The sequence below is a fragment of the Myotis davidii genome, unplaced genomic scaffold (assembly GCF_000327345.1).
Source record: "Myotis davidii unplaced genomic scaffold, ASM32734v1 scaffold725, whole genome shotgun sequence".
Taxonomy (NCBI): Eukaryota; Metazoa; Chordata; class Mammalia; order Chiroptera; family Vespertilionidae; genus Myotis; species Myotis davidii.
In genome coordinates this window covers 1,227,688-1,252,102 of record NW_006296500.1, presented here as the reverse complement: position 1 = coordinate 1,252,102, position 24,415 = coordinate 1,227,688, and the positions used below count along the sequence as shown (strand labels likewise).

The 24,415-nt window shown below is 39.8% G+C and overlaps 1 protein-coding gene across 4 annotated transcripts in view; it reads left to right on the top strand.

The window, feature by feature from the left end:
- The first annotated feature begins 6 nt into the window (after positions 1 to 6).
- The window catches only part of NEK4 (NIMA related kinase 4), a 32,761-nt gene continuing 8,352 nt past the window's right edge, over positions 7 to 24,415 (top strand). For 3 of the 4 annotated variants that reach the window (XM_015569200.1, XM_006771844.2, XM_015569199.1), the window contains exons 1-12: positions 7 to 210; positions 1,682 to 1,948; positions 3,803 to 4,000; positions 4,184 to 4,291; positions 7,693 to 7,847; positions 9,737 to 9,878; positions 11,934 to 12,326; positions 19,735 to 19,884; positions 20,443 to 20,586; positions 21,034 to 21,100; positions 21,877 to 21,986; positions 22,610 to 22,698. In XM_015569200.1, the coding sequence (XP_015424686.1) occupies positions 118 to 210; positions 1,682 to 1,948; positions 3,803 to 4,000; positions 4,184 to 4,291; positions 7,693 to 7,847; positions 9,737 to 9,878; positions 11,934 to 12,326; positions 19,735 to 19,884; positions 20,443 to 20,586; positions 21,034 to 21,100; positions 21,877 to 21,986; positions 22,610 to 22,698 (1,916 nt within the window). In that variant the 5' untranslated portion in view covers positions 7 to 117. Of the gene's footprint in view, positions 211 to 1,681; positions 1,949 to 3,802; positions 4,001 to 4,183; positions 4,292 to 7,692; positions 7,848 to 9,736; positions 9,879 to 11,933; positions 12,327 to 19,734; positions 19,885 to 20,442; positions 20,587 to 21,033; positions 21,101 to 21,876; positions 22,458 to 22,609; positions 22,699 to 24,415 lie in introns of those variants that run through there. The other variant, XR_001515218.1, reaches the window with a different exon arrangement.

Genomic DNA, 24,415 nt, shown 5'->3' with positions numbered 1-24,415 from the left:
CGCCGGAGCCGGGCCCTCTCGGCAGCCTCCGGCCCGGCAGCTTCTCGGGCATGAGCGGGGCCCTTCGCTGTGGCCAGCTGCCGCGCCGCACCCCGACTTTTGCCCCGCGCCGGGAACATGCCCCTGGCCGCCTACTGCTATCTGCGGGTCGTTGGTAGGGGCAGCTACGGGGAGGTGACGCTCGTGAGGCACCGGCGGGACGGCAGGCAGGTCGGCGGAGTTGGGGCCCATCCGGGGGCGGGGAACACGCAGGGGTTCGCCCAGGGCTCTGTCCAAACGTCGGACCCCGGGGTGGTCTGCAGGGGACTCACCCCGAGGGCACTTTCTCGGGGCCAGTGTCCCAGTCCACCAAGACTAGGCCATACCTTCCTGTAATACGCACCCCGAACACCCTGTACCTCTCCTTTGTGTGTTCATTGTGTGCTTGATGGACACTTCTCCGGAGCACGCTCAACGATCCCTGAGAGCAAACGTTCTCGGGACCTAACAGCGCCTGGCAAATATTACTCCCTGAGGGACGGGCCCCATACATATGACCTGGAGACCAGTGGACATGCGTAAAACTCAACTCATCAGCTTTCTGCCAGCCTTTCCTCCTGACCCCTGTTTCAGTGAGTAGCACCACCAACCAGCCAGCTGCCCGTGCTGGACACCTGGGAGTCATTATTGATTCCCCTCTTCCCCTCACCCCCATTCATCTGTCCACTGAGCCCGCAGGCTCTTCTCCATCTCCACTGGTACCACCCCAGGCCAGGACGTCTTTATCTCCAAGTAAACTCTTGTCCAGGCCTCCCCCTGGCCCCTCCTGCCACAGGACTTGCTCTTCTCCAGTCCATCCCTTTCATTGCAATCTTAGTGATTGTTCTAAAAGTTAGGTGTAGTGTCACTCCTTTGCTTAAAGCACTTTGTCTCAACTTCAGGATAAGGAGCCAGTTCTTTAATGTGGTTTATAAATAAGCTGACCATGTAATATATTGCACAGACTGGGACAAGTTTGAAGCTGAAAGGAGGTGCCATTCATAAGTACACCAACACAAGGGGGCTGCCCCAGGCAAGCTTCCAGAGGCCCACCTCAGTATAAGACTCTCGCCTGCCCTTCTTTGTCTCGGGTGCGGGTCACTCTGCCTGGAACAAAAGCTCAGGCATAAGAGAGGTATTCGGTAGGCAGGTGTGTGTGTGTGTGTGAGGGGAGCAGTCATTGGGTTTTTGAGTTGAGGATAGCCCCTCACATTTGAGCAGAAGTTTACATTTTACAAAGCACAATTACATATGTGTTCGTTGAGTGGTAATTGTGTGGTCTTTTGATTGATTGAGGGTAGTGTATTAGGTGTGAGAGGATATTGATTTTTGTTTTAATGTGGGAATAGTTTTGTATGTTGAGGATCAGTGATTTTTTTAACCTTATTGGGCTATAGATCCCTTTGAAAACTTCATGCAACCCATGGATCCATTCCGTCTGAAGAATTTTTTTGTGTGACTACCCTACTATTAGTCTAACTTGTAAAAAGTACTATTAGTGAAAACGGGTTTTTTTTTCTTGTCAATTTTGTTTTTTGAATACTAAAACGAGTAGGTTCCAGAAGATTAATTTTGAGGTCATTTAGGAGAGCGCTAAATGCTTCTGAACCTATAAAGCTGTATGTGTATTTGTACATTGTAAAAACACATGTTTCCTTTGTAGTATGTCATCAAAAAACTGAACCTGCGAAATGCCTCCAGCCGAGAGCGGCGAGCTGCTGAACAAGAAGCCCAGCTCTTGTCCCAGCTGAAGCATCCCAATATTGTCACCTACAAGGAGTCCTGGGAGGGAGGGGACGGCCTGCTGTACATCGTCATGGGCTTCTGCGAAGGAGGTGATCTGTACCGAAAGCTGAAGGAGCAGAAAGGGCAGCTCCTGCCTGAAAGTCAGGTGGTGGAGTGGTTTGTTCAGATCGCCATGGCTCTGCAGGTACTGTCCAGACCAGGGGTGGGCAAACTTTTTGACTCGAGGGCCACAATGGGTTCTTAAACTGGACCAGAGGGCCGGAACAAAAGCATGGATGGAGTGTTTGTGTGAACTAATATAAATTCAAAGTAAACATCATTACATAAAAGGGTACGGTCTTTTTTTCTTTAGTTTTATTCATTTCAAACGGGCCAGATCTGGCCTGCAGGCCATAGTTTGCCCACGGCTGGTCCAGACTCACAGAATCCTGCTTGCTCCAAGAGGCCGGGGGAGGGCAGGTGGATTTTAGGGAAATTCTTCCCAAAATGTGTACATGAAAAAAATGGATTTTTTTGCAAATCCATTTGTGAAGTGGACCCGGTTGCTCATGTTGTAGCATTGGAATGTTTCTGAATGAGTGATACCCATATTGAAGTAGACATGGATTTAATGTCTAATTGGAGGAAAAGCCAATTCTCCATTCACTTAATATTTATACCAAAGTCCATTTTAAGGGCCCTGAGTTGACAGAGAGCAAAGAATGACCATGCTTGTTATCAGCTGGTCAGCTGTGTCATACTGAAGGGTGGTTGGGCTAATGAATATTCCTAAATCGCTGGATTTGGGGCTTTAACCTTGTGGCAAAGTGAGTGGAAAGGTAAAACATGTTTGTGGTTTAATATACACATATTCAGTAGCGAGACTGTTTACGAAATCCTCTGGATTTGGACAGACTTGTCCAGAATTAGTTGACTTTGTAGTTTAAATTCTAGGATACTCTCTCTAAATAAACGTGAACTTGTTGTATTTGAAAATATTATTAAACTGAAGAGTCTATGAATCTGAGAGGAAAGTGCCTCTGACCTTGTAAAGTTGTTTTTTTCTCCTCAGTGGGAGTTTGTAAACACTAAATGATATAATGGTTAATGAACAATTGTGAAAGATACTGGAATTTTTTACTTTTTAAAAAGGCAATTGTCTACCTTTAATATATGCTCTATTACACTTGTGTATGGTGGGTGGCTGCTGAGCATTTGGGGAACCCCAGGTGCCCGGGTTTGCCTGTGCTCAGTACTCCTCTGTGAAATTGTCTTGAGCCCACCGGTGAACTTTTGAGGCCCCAGAGGTGGCCCAAGGGTCAGGGCCAGGTTCACCCAGCCAGGGCCCATGGGGGAGCATGTGGCTTCTGTTGAGTCTGCGGACATGGTAGTTCTTGTAGTGGACATTGTGGGTGATGTTGTTCAGGTCTTGGAGGTGGGAGCATGGGCTGCCTGTGCAGCTGCAGCGTCTGGAGCGTGGGCCCCTGCCCCAGGCCTGGTGGGATGGACTTCTACACCGTGGACTTGACCAGTGTGTTCACCATCATGCACTTGCCCCAACCCGCTCTGCCCAGCACTGCCCACTCCACTGCCGTTGCTGCCATCATCACAGTTGCTATTGCTGAGCTCACCTTTTTTATTTTATTTTATTTTATTTTAATGTGTAATTGTTTTTTAATTTCCTGTGTTTTGTTTTTTTGTTTTTTTTTTAGAGAGAGAGGAAGGAGGAGAGAGAGAGAGAGAGAAACATTGACTTTTTGTTCCACTTATTTATGCATTCATTGGTTGATTCTTGTATGTGCTCTGACCAAAGATCAAACATGCAACATTGGCATATAGGGACAGTGTTCTACCAAATGAACTACCTGGCTAGGGCAATTTTTTTACTTTGGAAAGTTGTAAATCAGAGTTTTTATTTAGAGTATAAAACAATAGTGTTTTGATATGTAGATAACTATGGCTCTTTAACTCATGTAGTTATTAATGGTATATAAGAAGTCAGGAGTAAATAAGTAGATAAGTATATTTATACTTAGTGAAATTTTATTTCTCTTTTCAGTATTTACATGAAAAACACATCCTTCACCGAGATCTGAAAACTCAAAATGTCTTCCTAACAAGAACAAACATCATCAAAGTGGGTGACCTAGGAATTGCCCGAGTGTTGGAGAACCACTGTGATATGGCTAGCACCCTCATTGGCACACCCTACTATATGAGCCCTGAATTGTTCTCAAACAAACCCTACAACTATAAGGTAGGACAGTATGCCAGCTCACCTTGTCTCTAGGACAGTATTCATGATTTCAAAGCTCACCAGAATAGTTATGTCAAAGAATTCTCTGTGAATTGGTGTAACAAAAATGTCTTTTTCTTTTTAGGAGGAAAACTGTAAATAAGGCATTCTGATATATAACCACTTACTGTTTTTCTTTTCTAGTCTGATGTTTGGGCTCTGGGATGCTGTGCTTATGAAATGGCCACTCTGAAGCATGCTTTCAATGCAAAAGACATGAATTCTTTAGTTTATCGGATTATTGAAGGAAAGGTAAAGAAAATTCTGGAACTAATTGTTTTGGAGCAATGTTAATTTAATGCAGCTTTGTAAGTTGTTATTGACAAATGTGAGTAATCATTATTATTGGGTGGATAATTAAGAACGGTGGGTCTCTTCTGTGTGAAAGGTTGAACTGGAGGAGAAGGAATTGATCATTTCTTAATATTAATTTGTAAAAGTAGCTTAATGGCTCCAAGGAATTGGCTTTTTGAGAACCACTACGTATAGCCACAGGATGTGCAGTGCCCTAAGGGACTATTGGTAGCTTCTCCTAAACAGCTTATGGTCAAATGAGCCCCATTTAAAATGAGTCCATTCTTGCTTGGCTGATGTTGCTCAGTGGTTAGCATTGATCCTTGAACCAAGAGTTCCCTGGTTCGATGCCCAATCAGGGCACATGCCCAGGTTGCAGGCTTTATCCCCAGTAGGGGTGTGCAGGAGGCAGCTGATCGATGTTTCTCTCTTACTGATGTTTCTATCTCTACCCCTCTCTCTTCCTCTGTCTCTAAAATCAATAAAAACATTTAAAATAAGTAAATAATTAAAATGAGTCCATTCTATTTGAACTTGTCCCTTTGATACCAGAGTGACCAACTTTATATGTTAGTTCCATGAGGTTAGTTGCCCTCTGCAGTGTCAGGCATCCATATCCCAACAAGTTTAAGGCTATAAATGACCTACTGATTTAATTTAATCAAATTAAAAATAATTTTTAATTTGAGAAATATTAAATTGTTTAATATTTAAAAATTAGATATTGAAAAATACAAAAGAAGTAAAAATCTTCTATAATTATACTATTTAAAGAATCAAACAAGAAAGGAGTGAAATTCCCCTCTCCTATCCATTTTAATCCCCTGTAGATAACCATTGCCAACAATTTGGTACATGGCCTTCCTGGCTTGTTCTTGTCTTATATAGATATAACTCTAGGTGTATATATGCACATATACACACATCTATAATAATAAAAGCATAATATGCTAATTAGACCGGACAGCTGAACGACCTTCCAGACGAAGCCGTGGTGATGGGGGCCAAGGCAGAGGTGATTAGGGGCAATCAGGCAGGCAGGCAAGTGGTTAGGGGCAATCAGGCAAGCAGGTAGAGTGGTTAGGGGTGATCAGGCAGGCATGCAGGGGAGCAGTTAGGAGCCAGTGGTCCCGGATTGCGAGAGGAATGTCCGACTGACGGTTTAGTCCCGTTCCCACTGTGGGATCAGGCTTAAATGTCAGTCATCAGTCGGACATCCCCTGAGGGATCCCAGATTGCGAGAGAGTGCAGGCCAGGCCGAGGGACCCCACCAATGCATGATTGGGGCTGGGGAGGGACTGTGGGAGGGTTCCAGGGTGTGTCTGGCCCATCTCACTCAGTCTTGATCACGCAGGACTCCAGCAAACAAGCATACCTACCAGTTGGAGCGGCTGCCCCCTAGTGGTCATTGCACATCATAGCAACTGGTCGACTGCTCCCTGGTGGTCAGTGCACGTCATAGCGAGCAGTTGAGTGGCCTTAGCATATCATTAGCATATTACACTTTGGTTGAACGATGACTGGACACTTAGTATATTAGGCTTTTATTATATAGGATATTCCCTGTGCTGAACTTTACATCTTCATGACTATTCTGTAACTATCAATTTGTACTTCTTAATCCCTTCAGTTTTGTCACCCACCCCACCAATGCCCTCCCATCTTTTTCTGGAGTTTTGCTCTGTTCTTTCATTTGGGACATGTTTCTTTGTCTCTTCATTTTTGTAGCATCCCTGTGTTTGTTTCTATTATCAGGTAGCGTTGCTATGTCTTCTAGGCTTGGTAGAGTGGCCTAATGTAGTAGGTGTTCTATAGGGTCCTATGGCACAGCCTCCCTGATCACCTAGGCTGGACACTCCAGGTGAACTCCCTATGTGGGCTGTGTACACCCTACTGTTGTAGTTGAGCCTTGATTGCTGTTAATGCGTCAGTGGGAGGGATTTACCCCCAGGATGATCCGCTGCAAGGACTGACTACAACCCTCAACCTCTGACTACTGTGGAGGATCAGCTATGTGGTGGTCCACGCCACAGAGCAGGACTTACTTCAGCAGGGCTCTGGTGCCTGCTGAGTCTGCCCCTTGAGTGTGTCACTTGTGGAGGTGATTGGGTGGTGGTGCTTTGACGTGGTCTGAAACTGTCCACTGGGTGTGCTGGCTCTGGGCCCTCCCAGGAGGTACAGGCCAAGGTTAGGCACCACCTGTGTTCTGCCCAGGACCACATGACATGAGCTACAAAGTAATCTGCAGATGGCCACTACTTGTGCTGGACTTAGAGGAACTCAAGTGAGACCAAGCTGTGAACCAAGGCCAGGTGCTGCTAGTCCCAGGCATTGGTGGGTCATTTAGCGATAGGTGTGGGGCTTACTGAGGCCAGATGCTGCTTTTTTGAGAGGTTTTAGGAAAATCTGAAGCAAGAGCCAAGACAGGCCATTCTTATGAAAAACCACTGGAAACAGCTTGAGTGGGCTCAAAAGTTGGGTAGGGCAGGGCCTCAAGGAGTCACCAGGGAAAAGCAAACAGTGTGAATGAGGTTGATAGAATCGCCTACCTGCCAGCTTTGTGGAAGGATAAAACAGTGGCCTCTGCCAGGACTTTTGTCTGGGAGAAAACTGCCCCTCCCAGCTGTCACCCTGATGCCAGCCATTCAGTTTCTCCCTGTATGTCTCTGGTGCCTTTCAAGCTGCTGCTGGAGCTCAGACAGTGAGTCTGAGTAAGTCTGTGTGTGGGCCTTTAAGAGGAACTGCCTGGGACTCCAGCCAGGCCTCTGTCTCCCCTGGTCTCAATCCCTACTGATTTTTACAGCCAGAGGCTATGGTGACTCTCTTCCTGGCACTGGAACCCTGAAACCTGTTTCTCCTCAGGAAGACCTTTGCAGCCGAAATATCCCTCCTGATTTTTAACCGCCACACATTGGTGTGGGACCAGCCTGTTCCGCATCTCCTCCCCTCCTACCAGTCTCTATGTGGCTTCTTCTTTAATTTCCTAGTTATAGGACTTCCATTCAGCCAGATTTCAGGTGGTTCTGAATAATGGTTGTTCCTTAGTTTAGTTGTAATTTTACTGTGGTGTGGCAGGATGTGAGTACCATGTTTACCTATGCTGCCATCTTGACAGGATGTCTCATGCCCTTATTTCTGAAGGAGGGAGTCCTCAAATGGGAATGCTGGTTTGAAGAATCTACTTTTACAACCTTACAACTTGCTGTTATAACCAGGACATCAGTATGCTTCCTGTAGACTAATACTGGTTATTGTATGCTTATGTGGATAATGACTTAAAATAAATATTGGAAAACTCTACCTTCATTTACTTTGCTTCACAAGACGATTCATCATAATTGTAGTATTTCTCTTTGTAGCTGCCACCAATGCCGAAAGATTATAGCCCAGAGCTGGCAGAACTGATAAGGACAATGCTGAGCAAAAGGCCTGAGGAAAGACCCTCTGTAAGGAGCATCCTGAGGCAGCCTTACATAAAGCGCCAAATCTTCTGCTTTTTGGAGGCCACAAAGGCGTAAGATACTTCCCTTGCAAGTAGCTGGGCTATATAGATGGAGTAAAAGAGGGTGGTTTCTATAGTTTTAATGTGCAAGAATTTATGGTGAGTTCCTTTTAAACATGAAGTGAAATTGCATGATTAGAACATATGTTGAGATTTGCTTAATTGCTAAGATCAGAAATTGAGAGAACCATTCAGAGAATCACTTTAACATTCCTCAGAGGATTCCAAGACATATTGAGTATGATTCTCTTAAAAAGGCATGTGTTTTAGTAACCATTTTAAAATGAGAGATTATCGCCCTAATCGGTTTGGCTCAGAGCGTTGGCCTGCAGACTCAAGGGTCCCAGGTTCGATTCCGGTCAAGGGCATGTACCTTAGTTGCAGGCACATACCCAGTGGGGAGTGTGCAGGAGGCAGCTGATCGACGTTTCTCTCTCATCGATGTTTCTAACTCTCTATCCCTCTCCCTTCCTCTCTGTAAAAAATCAATAAAATATATTTTAAAAAAATAAATAAATAAAATGAGAGATTATCCAAGAAACCTATTACATTATTTACTATGTAAGATAATAGTCTCATCTAAAATATAGTGCTTAGATTTCTGAGACCTTCATAAGCTTCCCTCTTCATTCATGACTTATCAAGAGAAAGAGAATTATTTTTTTTGACTTGCAGAACCTACCTTCACTGAGCAGGTATTCCAGAATCTAAACCTTGAGGCCAAGCAAGGCCTTAATGATCTCTGCTTTGTGACATGTTAAATTTGGGAGACAAGTCCCCAGGGATAAAGGACTACCTTTTTGTTTACATTGTCTCTAATTTCCCACCAAACAGAACTTTGACCTTCAATCGCCAGTGCTAGTCTTCATGCTTCTCTTGAATTTTCCAGAGGTTTAGCCCTGTTGTAGAAACGTCACACTAGAACAGTTGGGGATAGTGTTTCTATATATATTTATTCTGCAAGTCAAGGCTGAGTATTACCAATCATTTTTACTCTCAAATTTTGCAAAGCAGTTGTGGTAGTATTTCAAACATATGAAACTTGAAGATGAAAATTATCCTGGTACTTCTATATGTGAGGCAATTTCTCAGAGATATTTTTTAAATCCTCATCTAAGAGTATGTTTATTGATTTTAGAGAGAGGAAGTGGGGGTGGAGGGAGAGAAATAGAGAAAGAGAGAGAGAGAGAGAGAGAGAGAGAGAGAGAGAGAGAGAGAAACATCGATATAAAGAGAAACATTGCCTCGCATATGCACCCTGACCAGGGATTGAACCTGCAACCTAGGTATGTGTCCTGATTGGGAATCGAACCCACAACCTTTTAGAGCACGGAACAATACTCCAACCAACTGAGCCAGGCGGCCGGGGCAATTTCTCAGAGATTTTTATTTTGGAAAAATTTTGTATTTACAGAAAAGTTGGAGAGATAGTACACAGACTTTCTGTATACCTGCCATGCAGTTTGTCCTAACATTACCATGGTACATTTGTTAGTACTACGAACCCTCATCAGTACCTTACTGTTGGCTAAACAAACTCCAGACTTTCATCAGCTTTCCCCAGTTTTTCCACTAATGTCTTTTTCTATTTCAGGATCCAATCCAGGATATCATATTACATTTAGTCCTCATGTCTCCTTGGTTAGGTTGGGTCTGGGACAATTTTCACTTTCTGTTTTTCATGACCTTGATTGTTTTTGAAGAGTACTGATCAAGTGTTTTGTAGAATTATCCCTGGTTTGTAAAAGACTGTTCTCTGTAAATTAAGCAATTCTGTAAGGGAATGTTATACATAAACACATTTTCTCATATATCTGTCATCTGCAATATATTGATAATATAAAGAAAAAAACTTTTCATCTTAATTATATTGATAACTTTTTCTTTTCTTCCTCATAAAGAAAAACCTCCAAAAATAATATTAAAAATGGTGACTCTAAATCCAAGCCTGTTTCTTCAATGGTTTCTGGAAAGGCTGAATCAAATCATGAAGTAGTTCCCCCCCAACCACAGTCTTCTGAGGGCTCTAAGACATATGTAATGGTATGTTTCTTTTTAAAAGGATACATGTTTTAGAAACTGTATTAAAATGATAGGTTATATAAATAAGTTACTTTATGTGAAGTGATTAGGCTTTACTCGAGATTTTGTTATGTAATTAATTGTGTATTATAGAGAAAGAATGCTGTGAAGGTGATTTTGTTTAGCTCACTTTATTCAAAGTGGGTACTTTATGAAGTCAGTGCTGTAATAACTTTCTTCTAAGAATTTCTTTTATTGAGGTGAAATTTATATAACAAAGTTAACCATTTAAAGAAATCTTTTTTTTTTAAATATATTTTATTGATTTTTTACAGAGAGAAAGGGAGAGAGATAGAAAGTCAGAAACATCGATGAGAGAGAGACACCGATCAGCCGCCTCCCGCACATCCCCCACTGGGGATGTGCCCGCAACCCAGGCACATGCCCTTGACCGGAATCGAACCTGGGACCTCTCGGTCCGCAGGCCGACGCTCTATCCACTGAGCCAAACCGGCCTCGGCTTAAAGAAATCTTTATTATTCAAAGTATTATATGTGTCCCTCTTTCCCCCATTAACCCTTTATAGCAAAGTTAACCGTTTTATAGTGAACAATTAATTGCATTCAGTACATTCACAGTGTTGTGAAACCATCGCCTCTATCTAGTTCTAAAACATTTTCACGTCACTCCAAATGAAACCCCATACTTATTAAATAGTCACCCTCATTCCTTTCTGGCCCCTGAAAACCACCACCAGTGTGTTTTCTGTCTCTTATGGGTTTGCTAGGTATTTCATATAAATGGAATCATACAATATGTGACCTTTTGTGTCTTGGCTTCTTTCAGTTAACATAATGTTTTTGTATCAATACTTCATTTATATGTATGTGTGAATAATATCCCATTGTATGTATATACCACAATTTGTTTATCCATTTATTCATTGATAGATATTGGGTGGTTTTCACCTTTTGGTTATTGTTATGAACATTTGTGTACAATTCTTTATTTTCTCCTAGTAATTAATTTTTAATATTTATTGATTTGAGAAAGAGAGAGATAGAGAGAGAGAAACATCAATTTGTTGTTCCATTTATTTATGCATTCATTGGTTGGTTCTTGTATGTGCCCTACCTGGGGATCAAACCTGAAACTGGTGTAATGGGACAATGCTCTAACTAACTGAGCTACCTGGCCAGGGCCTGCTTTCAGTTCTTTTGGGTATATTCCTAGGACTTGAAATTTGATAATTCTATCTTTAACTTTTTTAAAAAATATATGTTTTTATTGATTTCAGAGAGGAAGGGAGAAGGAGAGAGAGAGATAGAAACATCAGTGATGAGAGAGAATCATTGATCGGCTGCCTCTTCTGGGGATCAAGCCCGCAACCCGGGCATGTGCCCTGACCAGAAATCAAACCGAGACCTCCTGTTTCATGGGTCAATGTTCAACCACTGAGCCACACTGACTGGGCGAGCCATTTTTAAGTGTACCATTTAGTAGCCTTAATTATATTCAAAGTGTTATGCAACCATCACCACTATCTTCTAAAAACACTTTCATCATTCCAGACAAAAACTCTGTACCCATTAAGCATTAACTCTACATTTTTCCCCACACCCAGGCCTTGTTAACCTCTATGAATTTGCCTGTTCTAGGTATCTTATATAAGTAGAACCATACCATATTTATTCTTTTGTGTCTGACTTATTTTACTTAGCATGTTTTCAAGGACTATACATGTTGTAACATGTATCAGAACTTCATTCCTTTCTATGGCTTTATAATGTTCCACTATATGTATACCACATTTTGTTTATCCATTCATCTGCTAATAGACATTTGGGTCTTTTCCACCTTTTGGTCATCGTGACTAATGCTGCTATAAACATTGGTGCACAAATACCTGTTTGAGTTCCTACTTTCAGTTCTTTGGGATATGTACCTAGGAGTGGGATTGCTGGGTCATCATGTAATCCTATGTTTAACTTTGTGAGGAACCTGTTGTTCCATTTTGAGTTAATTTGTTTATATGGTGTGAAGAGTGCTATAATAACTTGGAAGCATTTCACTTAGGATGAAGACAAAGGTTTATCCCAGGAGAAACACATAGTCATTGACCCCTTGAAGACACCTGCAAGTCTGAAAGGCCACACCTGCAAAGCAGACATGAGCAGTACCACAGAATCACTAGCTACAATCAGTAGAGTGAACATTGACATCTTACCTGCAGAAAGGAACTTGAGCGATGGGTTAATTCAAGAGAATCAGCCAAGATACATAAATGTCTCTAATGAGCTAGAAGATAAATGTAATATTTCTCAAGTGAAGGAGAGGCTGCAGGATAACACTAAGTCCAGCACTCGACCTGGAAACCTAATTCCTACGTGGTCCTCTAACACTGTCATTGAGGAAAGAAAAGAGAAGCCTCTGCAGCCCCTAAACAAAGACCAAAAGCCAAAGGACCAGGTGAGTGATGTGCATGAGGTGTTCATCTCAGAGACTGGAAAGTGTGGCTACAAAGGCATGGGGTGTGTTATTTGGTTGTATTCTAGTTATGGTTTTAGGAAAATCAGCTCTTCAGTGTACCAGTTTAAACACAATGGAAACCAAAGGATGAGACCCAGGGATTCTTAGGTGCCTTCAGTGCCCTGGCATAAGGTACTTGGGGGAAGCATGCTGTTTGTATGCTTTTTTTCCTATTTCAGTATCATCATTCTTCCTTAGTCCTCCAAGTGGATAGGTAGTTCCAACACTTAGTTAATATCACATTCCTTCTTGCTTTTGAAAAGTTAGTGGAAAAGGATGGAAGAAAGGAAGGAAGGAAGGAAGGAAGGAAGGAAGGAAGGAAGGAAGGAAGGAAGGAAGGAAGGAAGGAAAAAATAAATTAGTGGATTGATCTGATTTCTTAAGGAGTAAAAACAAATATTCTATATGTTGGAACCAAAGGGGAAGGAAAAAGAGAAGATAAGAAAAGAAATAAAAGTAACCAAAAAAAGGAACAGAAGCATTTTGATACTGAGAGACTATTCTGAGTATATTTAATGGCCATCTTCTACTTGAACTTGGAAAGAAACCTAAATTAGATGAAGCATGGTAATAGCTGAGGATGAGAGAAAAAAACAGAACATTTAATTAACTTTACTCTTTTTGTGTAAAATATTTTATAAATAGATTTAATAGGTATATTGACTATATTTTTATAATCTATGCTATATATATTTGGATTTGATACATTACATATTTTATTTAACATCATTTAATATAAACATTAAAACTTTTATACATTTATATTCAGATGTTTTTAATAAAGTTTTGTTTTTATGGAAAAGAACAAGTATACTGCTTTTATCATTTAAAGTCATTGGATTAAACCAAAATATAGTCTTAAGCTTTCTTTGGACACTGGAATCCTTAGGACTTTATAGATAAAGTTTTGTGTGTCTTACTTGCTCTGCTTGGCTGTCAAATTAAATTCAAGTTCACTTTTTTAAAAATATATTTTTATTGATTTCAGAGAGGAAGGGAGAGGGAGAGAGAGATAGAAACATCAGTGATGAGAAAGAATCATCAATTAGTACCTCCTACATGCCCCCACTGGGGATGGAGCCCACAACCCAGGCATGTGCCCTGACTGGGAATCTAACCATGACCTCCTGGTTCATAGGTCCACTCTCAACCACTGAGCCATGCCAGCCGGGCTTTTATAAAAAATTTTAAGGTGCCAATTCACTGGTTTTTATTATATTTATAAACTTCTGCAATCATCACTACTGTCTAATTCCAGAACTTTTTCATCACCTCAAAAAGAAACCCCATATCCAATGATAGTCACGCTTCATTTCTCCTTGCTCCCAGCCCCCAGCTCCTATTGTCTATTCGGATTTGCCCATTCTGAGCATTTCATACAAATAGAAGAACCATATAATACAGCATATGGTCTTTTGTGTCTGGCTTCTTTTACTTAGCATAATGTTTTCAAGGTTACTACTCGTAGTATGTGCCAGTATTTCATTCCTTTTTATTGCCAATTAAAGTCCACTGTATGTATGTATCATATTTTATTTCTTCATTCCTCAGTGGATGAACAGTTGGGTTGTTCTCACTTTTTGGCTACTACGGATAATGCTGCTATGAACATTCTTGTACAAGTTTTTAGTGTGGATGTTCACTTCTCTTGGGTGTATACCTAGTTATGGAATTGAGGGGTCATATGGTAACTCTCTGTTTAACTTTTTGAGGAATTGCAAATTGTTTTTCAAAGCAATTACATCCTTTTACTTCCTACCAGCAATGTATGAGAGTTATAATGTCTCCACATCTTCACCAACACTTTTTTTTTTCTAGCCATCCTAGTGGGTATTAAGTGGTATCTTATTGTGGTTTTGCTTTGTATCCTTAATGACTAATGATGTTGAGCATCATTTCATGTGCTTTTTGGCCATTAGTGTACCTACTTTGGAGAAATATCTATTCAGATCCTTTGCCCATTTATTAGTTGGTTTATCTTTTTGTTGTTGAGTTATAAGAATTCTTTATTCTAGATGTCAGTCCCTTAAAGATACAAGGTTTGAAAATATTAGCTCTCATTCTGTGAGTTGTCTTTTCACTTTATTTTTAGTTTACTTTATTGATTTTTGAGAGAGAGAGAAATATCAATGTCAGAGAGGAACAATTGGCTGCCTCTACACATGCCCCGACCAGGAATTGAACCTGCCACCTCCTGGCGCATGGGGTGACCATCCAACCAACCGAGCCACACCGACCAGGTTGTATTTTCACTTTCTAGATAGTGTTCTTTGAAGCACTACAGTTTTTAATTTTGTTTATTTTTAATGATTGAAGATCCACGAGGGTGAAATTTGGGGAAGGAGAAATCTGGCTGGATAATCCATGCTTGTTTTAATAGCCATGTAATCAGAGTCAATGTGCAGAAGACATTTTCTGAGATAGTCTAAAATAATCTATATCTCATTAGATGGTAGTGTCAATAGAACACAATCTTGCCACAGAATATGTTCTCTGCAATCTGCAGTTAATTAAGCAGAGTGACAAATTGTATATTTAAAGACCTGTTTCAAGAATATCAACACCATTATTTTTCTAATACAAAGTTTTCCCCCCATAATGCATGTAACCCCTCTTAAAACTCTGTGGTACTTGATTGCAAAGAATTTTTAAAATAGGGAGAATCCTCATCACAGAATTTTAGTTATCTCTGGAATGTGTCTTAGGTCCCTACATACCATCTTCTTTCACTGTTCTCTGAGATTTCACCCTGTGGTTTCATTCATTATAGCTAAGGCTTTGTTGTAAATTAAACAGAAATTCTTGGGTAGAGGTAACTCACATCTTTCTTCTTTCCTCCCTCTCTTCTTCTTTTCCTTCTATCCCTTCATCCTTTTGTCCCTGTCTCCCTCCCACCCAAAATATCAAAAGACCTCAACATTTCTCGTTGAAGTGGGAGTAGAGAACTTGAGGCAACATTGGCACCCTTGCCCACCCCTTGCCCACTCAAGGCCAGCAAAGCACTTGTAGATTCAGGACAACCCTGGGGCTCCCACTCACCTAGATAATAGGGCAGCCACGGGGGAGTCTTCTTCATTTTTGCACAGTGCATGGGACACTGCTTCATGCCCGCTGATTGCTCCTGAGAATTATGGAATTTGAAACTGGTTCGACTGTGTTGAGCTGGCTGACAAGGAAATATTAATTCAAATAGGAATAAGGTTTGACTTTTCATGGTGTGATGAAGTGTTGGGCAGACATGGGTTCAGGTCCTAACTTTGATTCAGAGCTGTGGTGGGACCCGGCATAAATCATCTAACTGTCATAACCTCAGTGTCTTCACCTTAAAACAGGGACAATAATACTTCATTGGATTGCTGGGAGGAAAAAGATTTTAATTGTGACGAAATCCGATTTTGTTCATTTTGTTGTTGTTGTTGCTTGTGCTTTTGGTGTCATGAATAGTTACCCCTATGTTGTCTTCTAAGAGTTTATAGTTTTAGTTCTGACATTAGGTCTGTGATGCATTCTGAGTTAATATTTGTGTGTAGTGTAAAGAAAAGGTCCAACTTTATTCTTTTGTATGTAAATATCCAGGTATCCCAGCACTTTTCATTAAAAGACTAGAGGCCCCCTGCACGAAATTTGTGCAAGAGTAGGTCTTCCTTGCCCTGGCTGCTGGCACCGGCTTCCCAACCTCGGCTTCATCCGGAAGGTCGTCTGGTCTAATTAGCATATTACACTTTTATTATTATAGAGGCCCGACTTATGAAGTACGTGCAAGAGCAGGCCTTCACAGCTGCGGTGGCTGCCTGGATCCCTCCTTCGCAGCCGTGGAGGCTGCCTCGATCCCAGAAGGACGTGCGGTCTAATTAGCATATTATGCTTTTATTATTATAGATTATTCTTTCCCCATTGAATTTTCTTGGCACTCTTGGTGGAAATCAGTAGACCATAAATGTAATGGTTTATTTCTAGACTCTCAATTCTTTTTCACTGGTTTATGTATCTATCCTTATATTAGTAAAACCCTGTTTTAAATATTGGTAGCTTGGCAGTAAGTTTTGAAGTTGGGAAGTTTGAGTCTTCTAACTTTATTCTTATTTTACAATATTGTTTTGACTATTTCAGATCCTTTGCATTTCCATGTGAATTTTAAGATCAGCTTGTCAATTTCTGGAAAAAAGGGGGGGGGGTTTGATAGGATTACATAGAATCTGAGGTTCATTTGCAGAATATTGCTATCTTAATATACAGAGTTCGGCAAAAGTAGGCTTATAGTTGTGAGTATGTGAAACAGAATTTATTCTTGTATTATTGTTTATTAATTATTGTATTATTTTATACAAACAACTGTGAATCTACTTTTGCATGACCCTGAATGTCTTCAAACACATGGACATGAAGTGTCTTTTAATTTATTTAGGTCTTCTTTAAATTCTTATAATGATGTTTTATTGTTTTTAGTTTGCACTTATTTTGTGAAATTTCTTTGCATTTTATTCCATTTGATACTATTGTAAATGGAATTGTTTTCTTAATTTCATTTTCATAGTGTTCATTGCTTGTGTATAGAAATACAATTGATTTTTGTATATTAATCTTATACCACACAGCCTTTACTGAACCCCATTATTGGTTCTAATAATTTTTTTTATAATGGATGCCTTAAGATTTTCTGAATATAAGATCATGTCATCTGTGAACAGAGATAGTTTTACTTCTTCCTTTCCAATCAGGATTGTTTTTATTTCTTTTTCTTGCCTAATTGCTCTGGCTAGAACCTCTACTACAATGTGTAAATAAAAGTGTTGAGAGGGAACATCTTGTTTTGTTCCTGATCAAATTAATTTGTTACATAAGCATTTTTTAAAAGTACATCTTAAATCTGTTTTTATGGATTTTTAGAGTGAGAGGAAGGGAGAGAGAGAGAGAGATAGAAACATTGATGAGAGAGAAATATAATTGAGTGGCTGCCTCCTACAAGCCAATCAGTTGGGGATCGAGCCCGCAATCTGGGCATGTGCCCTGACTAGGAATCAAATCACTGAACCACACCAGCCAGGCTTACATCAGGGTTTTAGAGCAGACTTTCTGTTTGATAGAATTTTATGTCCAGCATTTCCTCTTTTTGTGTTACTATTTTTAAAAGTAGAACTTTTTTCCCAAGACAATTGGATTTTATGGAGAAATCCCCTAATCATTTATTCTGTCACTCTTGTATAAGCTTTATTTTGAACAGCCTATGCTTACCACCAGCAGAGAAACATTTACCTCATGCTTCAGAATTATATCAGTCATTGTTTATTATCTTGGATGTCTTGTTCAGCTTGAATATTATGTAGTAATATTGTAAAATTTAATCATTTACTATATTTTATACATAATGTGAGGTATACTCTTGAAAGAATAAACTTAACAAGTTATCCTATATAGTAAAAGGCTAATATGCAAATCAACCGAACGGTAGAACGACTGGTCACTATGACACACACTGACTACCAGGGGGAGCTGCTCCCCAGTGGTCAGTGCACTCCCACAGGGGAAACGCTGCTCAGCTAGAAGTCCTGAGCCAGGCTCACGGCTGGCAAGCGCAGCAGTGTTGGCAGGAGCCTCTCCCACCTCCATGGCTGCACTAAGGCTTAGACCCACGGGGAGCGGGCCTAAGCTGTCAGTCGGACATCACCCGAGGGCTCCCAGACTGCAAGAGGGCACAGGCTGAGCTGAGGGACGCCCGCCGACCCCAAGTGCACAAATTTCGTGCACTGGGCCTCTAGTTACCTGTAGGAGTCACTGTTTTGTGTTTGTTAGAGGATATGAATCATAGATGATGTCTTAATGATAATGACTCTTAGAAGCAATTTCACTTTGTATTAATACTACATTGTTAATTTTTCTTCCTAAAAATGTACCACATAGTAGGCTCTTGAAAAAAATTGTTGATTGAGCCATATTTAATTATTTGAAAACTTAGATATTTTGATATTAAAAATTTGTTTGAAAAATTTAAGTAGCTACTTTATTTTATTTTATTTTTAATCCTTACCGTAGGATATTTTTCCATTGATTTTTTTTAGGGAGAGGAAAAGAGAGAGGAAAAGACAGAGAGAAACAGCAATGTGAGAGAAACACACCGATTGGTTGCCTCTTGTGACCAGGACCAAGGTATGTGCTCTTGACTGGAATCGAACCTGGGACCCTTCGTTCTGCAGGCTGACACTCTATCCACTGAGCCAAACCGGCTAGGGCTTAAATATCTATTTTAATGTTTGGTATAAAATTAGTTTCTAAAACAGCTACCCAATAAAATGCTAAGTTCTTGCCCTGGCCAGGGTGGCTCAGCTCGTTGAACATTGTCTGTACACTGAAAGGTGGTGGGTTTGATTCCTGGTCAGGGCACATACCCAGGTTTCAGGTAGGTAGATGATGGGAAGCAACAACTGATCAATGTTTCTCTCTCCCTCTTCCTCTAAAAGTAATAATAATAATAATAACTTACTCTTGTTTTTCATACCATTAGTTATCTCCAGTGAAGACTAAAGGAGCCTGGGCACATGCAGCTGATCGATGTTTCTCTCTCATCGATGTTTCTAACTCTCTATCCCTCTCCCTTCCTCTCTGAAAAAAATCAATAAAATATTTTTTTTAAAAATCAATAAAAATAAAGCAAAACATGTCCTCAGATGAGGATTTTTAAAAACAAATAAATAAAAAAGACTAAGCCTTTGGTGAACTTTATATAACTTAAAAGGCAATTTATTTTACCATTACTACTGCTAGTAATAGCTCTGATTTTTTTGAGTATTTAATGTGCTAGACATAGTTCTAAGTACTTTAGTGCACTATATTTCCTAATTCTCCAACAGTCATACGAATGTGTGTGAAGCATTTTACCCATTTACATATGGATGAAGAAACTGAGGTTCAGGAAGATTAAATTTCTCAGATATGACTCCATCTAACTCCAAATTCAATGCTCTTTTCATGGTAATTTAAAGGCATTTTTCATGGTGCATCTAAATTACTCATGTTTACTTGGAAATTATGTATGTGTTGAATTGGATTTCATTTAAAATATTTCTTAGTTTTCTGCATATTAGTAGTTTCAAGTTAATAACAATATAAATAATTTAATTAAAATAATTATATTTTTAATTTGGGGAAAAAGAAAAAAGCCAGAAAATATGAATAACTGATTTTAGCATTATGTCTTTGCCTATAAACACTGTAAATACGCATTTATTTTGAGAAAAACAACTTCTTTTCATTTTCATTTATAATTTTAAAAGTAGGTATAGAGGGTTTGGCTGTTTGGAAATTCAAAGGACTATTTTATATTTTGTGTGTTTTTGTGTGTGTATTTTTTAAGGATCAAGTTGCCGGTGAGTGGGTTATGGAAAAACAGGACAGAATCCACCCAGGTTTACAGCCACACAGCTCTGGGTCTGAACCTTCCCGGTCTCGACAGCGACGGCAGAAGAAAAGAGAACAGACTGAACACAGTGGGGAAAAAGGACAGGTTGGACGAGATCTCTTGACAAAGTCATTGTGCAACTGCTTGGGAAGTAGGAAGCTCAAGTTCTACTTAGAATGATTAGCAGTTGCCAGATAGGCACCCAGGAAATGCAAGGAACATTTAGAGGGGTGACAAGGGCAAGATATTAGTTTTCAAATGTCAGTAAGTTGGATGCAGAGTAAGGATTTTGTCTTTTCCAGCAAAGATGGACAGATTGAGAGTTAAAGAAACAGGCTAATGAGTACATCCGATTCTCCCTGTTATATTGATGAGCAGTTTCTCCCTCATCTCCTGTATACAATCATGTTGACATCTCATTTCTTTTTTTTTTCTTTAATTGAGATATTACACCATTTCTTGAAGTAACTTTTATAGGCACACTCTCATAATACTTCACTTTGGCAGAATTTCTTCCCCCCAAAATTCAGTGTTTTGAAGTTTTTGAGAGCAAATCACTATAGAATACATAGGAAACTTACTAATAGGGGTACTTTGGAGGTGGGTTATCATTATCATATGAAACTGATAATTTCCCCCTTTTTAAAAATATTTAATCTCCAGGAGGCTCTGCCACAACGTTTGCCTTCTCTTCCTGCTGTTGGAAAAGGGGATGTCACATTAACCCAAAAGGATGCTGAAAACCAAAATAGAGTGATCACTGAGTCTGTGAGCAGTTCCAGGAGCAGTGAGATGTCATCATCAAAGGTTTGTGGGGGGTATATGTCGGGTTAAAAAAAAAACCTATAAAGCTTTTTGGTTATGAAATCCTGCATATATTATGAAGTTTTGTGTTAAAATATCTTAGCCCTACTTTTTGCCAAACACTGTAAGGAATAGATATGTGATTCTTAGTAGAAGCACTGATGAAGTGGACAGACTCTAAAGTTCCAGAGATGGTCACTTATGGTTAACTAGGAGACCAAGTAGATTCTGAATGGAGGAAATGCAAAATTCCCCAATTGTCCTTCCAAAGATGAGTACAGTCCTTCCTACAAACGGGGCTGCTGTGATCGGTCCTAGCTAGTAGCTGTAACCCTGATGCAGACTGGTCTGTGCAAGGTCTTTCCTCTAGGGCTACATGGTACTTCATGCATTATAGGTGTTGTAAGAGTGGTGAGTAGAAATGGAAATAACTCTGACTTTCTTTAAAAGGACCGACCATTATCAGCAAGAGAGAGGAGGCGACTAAAGCAGTCACAGGAAGAGAGATTCCCCTCAGGTAAAGTTGTTCTCTTTTCTTCGTCTTTTGGAGGTTTGACTCACGGACATAAGTATTGGTTCTGATTGTGAGGTGTTAAGAATTTTTTCAAGCAATAGTAATACATTTTGGAAACTGATTTGGAAGAAATTTTGAAATTTCTTAGTCAAGCCTTTAAAAACAATTCAGCATAGGCTGTTGGATCTGGAACTTGTATTATCAGTGGAAGAGGATTTTAAAAAGAGAGCAAGAGGGCTTTGAGTGGCAGTAATTCCTGGAAGGTTTCAGACAGGAAATCGAGTGTTTAATTTGTTTGCATGTTCAGAGTCTGCTGGTCATAGAAGTGCTGCTTTCTCAGGAACAGAGAGAGGAAACTGGGAGAATGGTGGTGCCTAGGGCTACGTGCTGTGATCACTCCTATTACTATTAACTAAAGACAGTACTGACATTTCCATTTATTGAACGCTAATTAAGTTTCATGCACCATGGTAAGCATTTTAAGGGCATTATCTCAATTTATATTTACAGTAACTGTCAAAAGTAGTCAGCATTGTCCCATTTTGCAGCTGAAGGAACTGAGGCTCAGAGTGGTTAAGTATCTTGCTTAAGATCATAGAGCTGGTTGACCGAGAGCTCAACTTTGAACTGAAGTGTCAGATACCAGAGTGATGATGATATGCTATCTGAGTTACTTCTGGACTGGTCCTTGCTGGGTTATCTCCCATACCCAGTGCAAAGCCCTCTTCTGTTGGGGCCAGCGCATCACAAACCACTGCTGGGGATGGTCACTTTTTCAGGCCCTTCAGTGAGGAGAGCTTCTGTGAGTACACCGGGGCCAGGGCAGCCACAAGAGGAAAGCCAGCTCACCCCTGCTCCAGGGTTGTCTTCTGACCGAAGCTCTGCTCAGGTACATTGCTTAGCTCGAAGGAGAAAAGGTGGACATGTCTGCATCTGGCAAGCCTAATATAGTAAACCTCATAAATACCAGTTCCAGGGCAAGATTTGTTTCCTTAACAATATTCTGTGATTTAGTCATTTCACTAATTGAGATGGTCCTTTCCATTTTCCAAAGTTGTGAGGTTTGTGTGTAATTATATCAAATAATCCTTTAAAGTGCTGTATTTTAAGAAAGTGTCTCCAATATGAACAAACTGAGGTTGCTTTTATTTAGGTGGCATTCTATCTAGCTTAAAATGCCGATATTCCTTATGGTACCAGCCCTCTGCTTAGGAGTCGGAACACCAGAATTGTTTGTCCACTCTTGTGTGGAAAGGAAATGTCTTCACAGCTGAGACTTTCCAGGGCCTTATAAAACTTCACCTTGATGTTCCTCAGGCTTCTCTTGTGAATTTCATTGGTGAACTGGGACATGATTTGGGTAAAATAACTTCAATTTTTATATCCATTAGTTTCTCCTGTTAAATTGGATCTAAGTGCACAATCTAGCTAGACATTGCATCTAAGACCTTTTCGTTTATTACATTCTGGTTGTGTTTTCATGTGGAATTTTGTTTTTCTAAACTTTAATAGAAAAGGAAACTTACCCATTGTTTCTCTGAGGAGGAGTTAAGTTCTTCTACAAGTTCTACTGATAAATCAGATGGGGATTCCAGGGAAGGGTAAGTTCTATTTTTCTCTCTCTTCATAAAGTATTTCTGTTTGAATTAATCCTAAATGTATATTTATAGTAGTAGTCAGACCTGTAGTATTGTCATTGCTAACATTATAAATGGTTTTTTATATATGCTAGCATTAAAAATATCTCTTCTGAAAAAAGCAACCATGTTTGATACATTGTTGCTTGGTGTAAAAAAGAAAGACAAAGATTTTTTTTAAAGTTGAAACTCTAAGTGTGGCCTGAAAGTTATTCTGGAAGGAAATAGAGGTTTCCTTCAAACATCTGACGAACTGTAATTAATAAAAATAAAAAAATTAAAAATATCTCTTCTAATGAGCACATCTGATTTTCATTCAGAATTTTATTAATGTCTTCTAATGTTTTTTGGACCCCCTCCTGCCTGCCTTTTTGAGGATTCTAGTTACATTATTAATTATTTAAAGCTGTCCCATAGCTCAGCAATGGTATTAATATTTTTAGACTTTTTTGTTTCATTTTGCATAGATTCTATTGCTGTATCATTGAATTCACCATTCTAGCTTTTCTTCTGTGGTGTCTGATCTGTTAATCCCTTCCAGTGTATTTAACACATTGTGTTTTTCATTTTTAGGAGTTCACTTTGGGTCTTTTTATTTTTTTTATCCTCATCTGAGGATATGTTTTTATTGATTTTATTGATTTTAAAGAGAGAGAGAGAGAGAGACAGAGAAACATTGATCAGTTGCCTCCTATATGTACCCCGACTGGGATCAAACCTAGGTATGTGCCCTCACCAGGAATGGAACCAGTGATCCTTTGGTGCACAGGACAATACTCCAACCACTGTGCCACACTGGCCAGGGCTAATTTGGGTCTTTTTAAATATCTTCCATGCCTCTATTTAATATTTAATACTTTTGTTTACTTTGGACATATGGAATATATTTATAACAACTTTATTGTTATTACTTATAATAACTTCAGTGTCTTTATTTACTAATTCTATCACTTGTGTCACTTCTGGGTGTTTTTCTATTACCTGCTTCTTTTCTTTTCACAAATGTGTGCTATTTTCTTGCTTCTTTGCATGTTTGGTATTTTTGACTGGATTCCAGACATTGTCAATTTTCTCTCATTAGAACATGGTATTTTTATATTTCTTTAAATATTTTTGAGCTTTGTACTTGAATGAAGTTATTTAGAGATAGTTGGGCAGAATTTGTAGAATTCTGGGGCTTCCTCTTTCTGGCTCTCCCCTTTCCAAGATTCCCCTCTCTTTCTAGTGGCAGTGGTTGTCTTGAACTGTGTCCTTTGGTTCTGCAGGCCAGAAAGACTGTGGGTTTTCTGTTGTACTTTAGCACCTATGGCATTCCCTTAGGATAAAAGATGTTGACTTCCCTCCAGAATCTGCTCGCAGATTTTGTACATTCTCCAATGCCTTCATATAGTTGATTTCTGTGTCATGTTCAGCCTTTATACTTGTCACTTATGGAAGGGTCTGTCTGCAGGAGCTTGCTTGGCCATTTGGAAGCAGAACTTCCTAAAGGTTATTTGGTCATTTGGCATCTCATTTTTTATTATTTATTTATTTATTTTTAAAATTCTTGTTTAAAGTATTACATATGTCTCCTTTTTCCCCCATTGGCCTCTCCCTGGCCACCCTCACCCTTGGCATCTCATTTTTTAATGAAAACTTTTCATGAAGTCAATTTAATAATAATAAGGGGAATTTCTTTTTT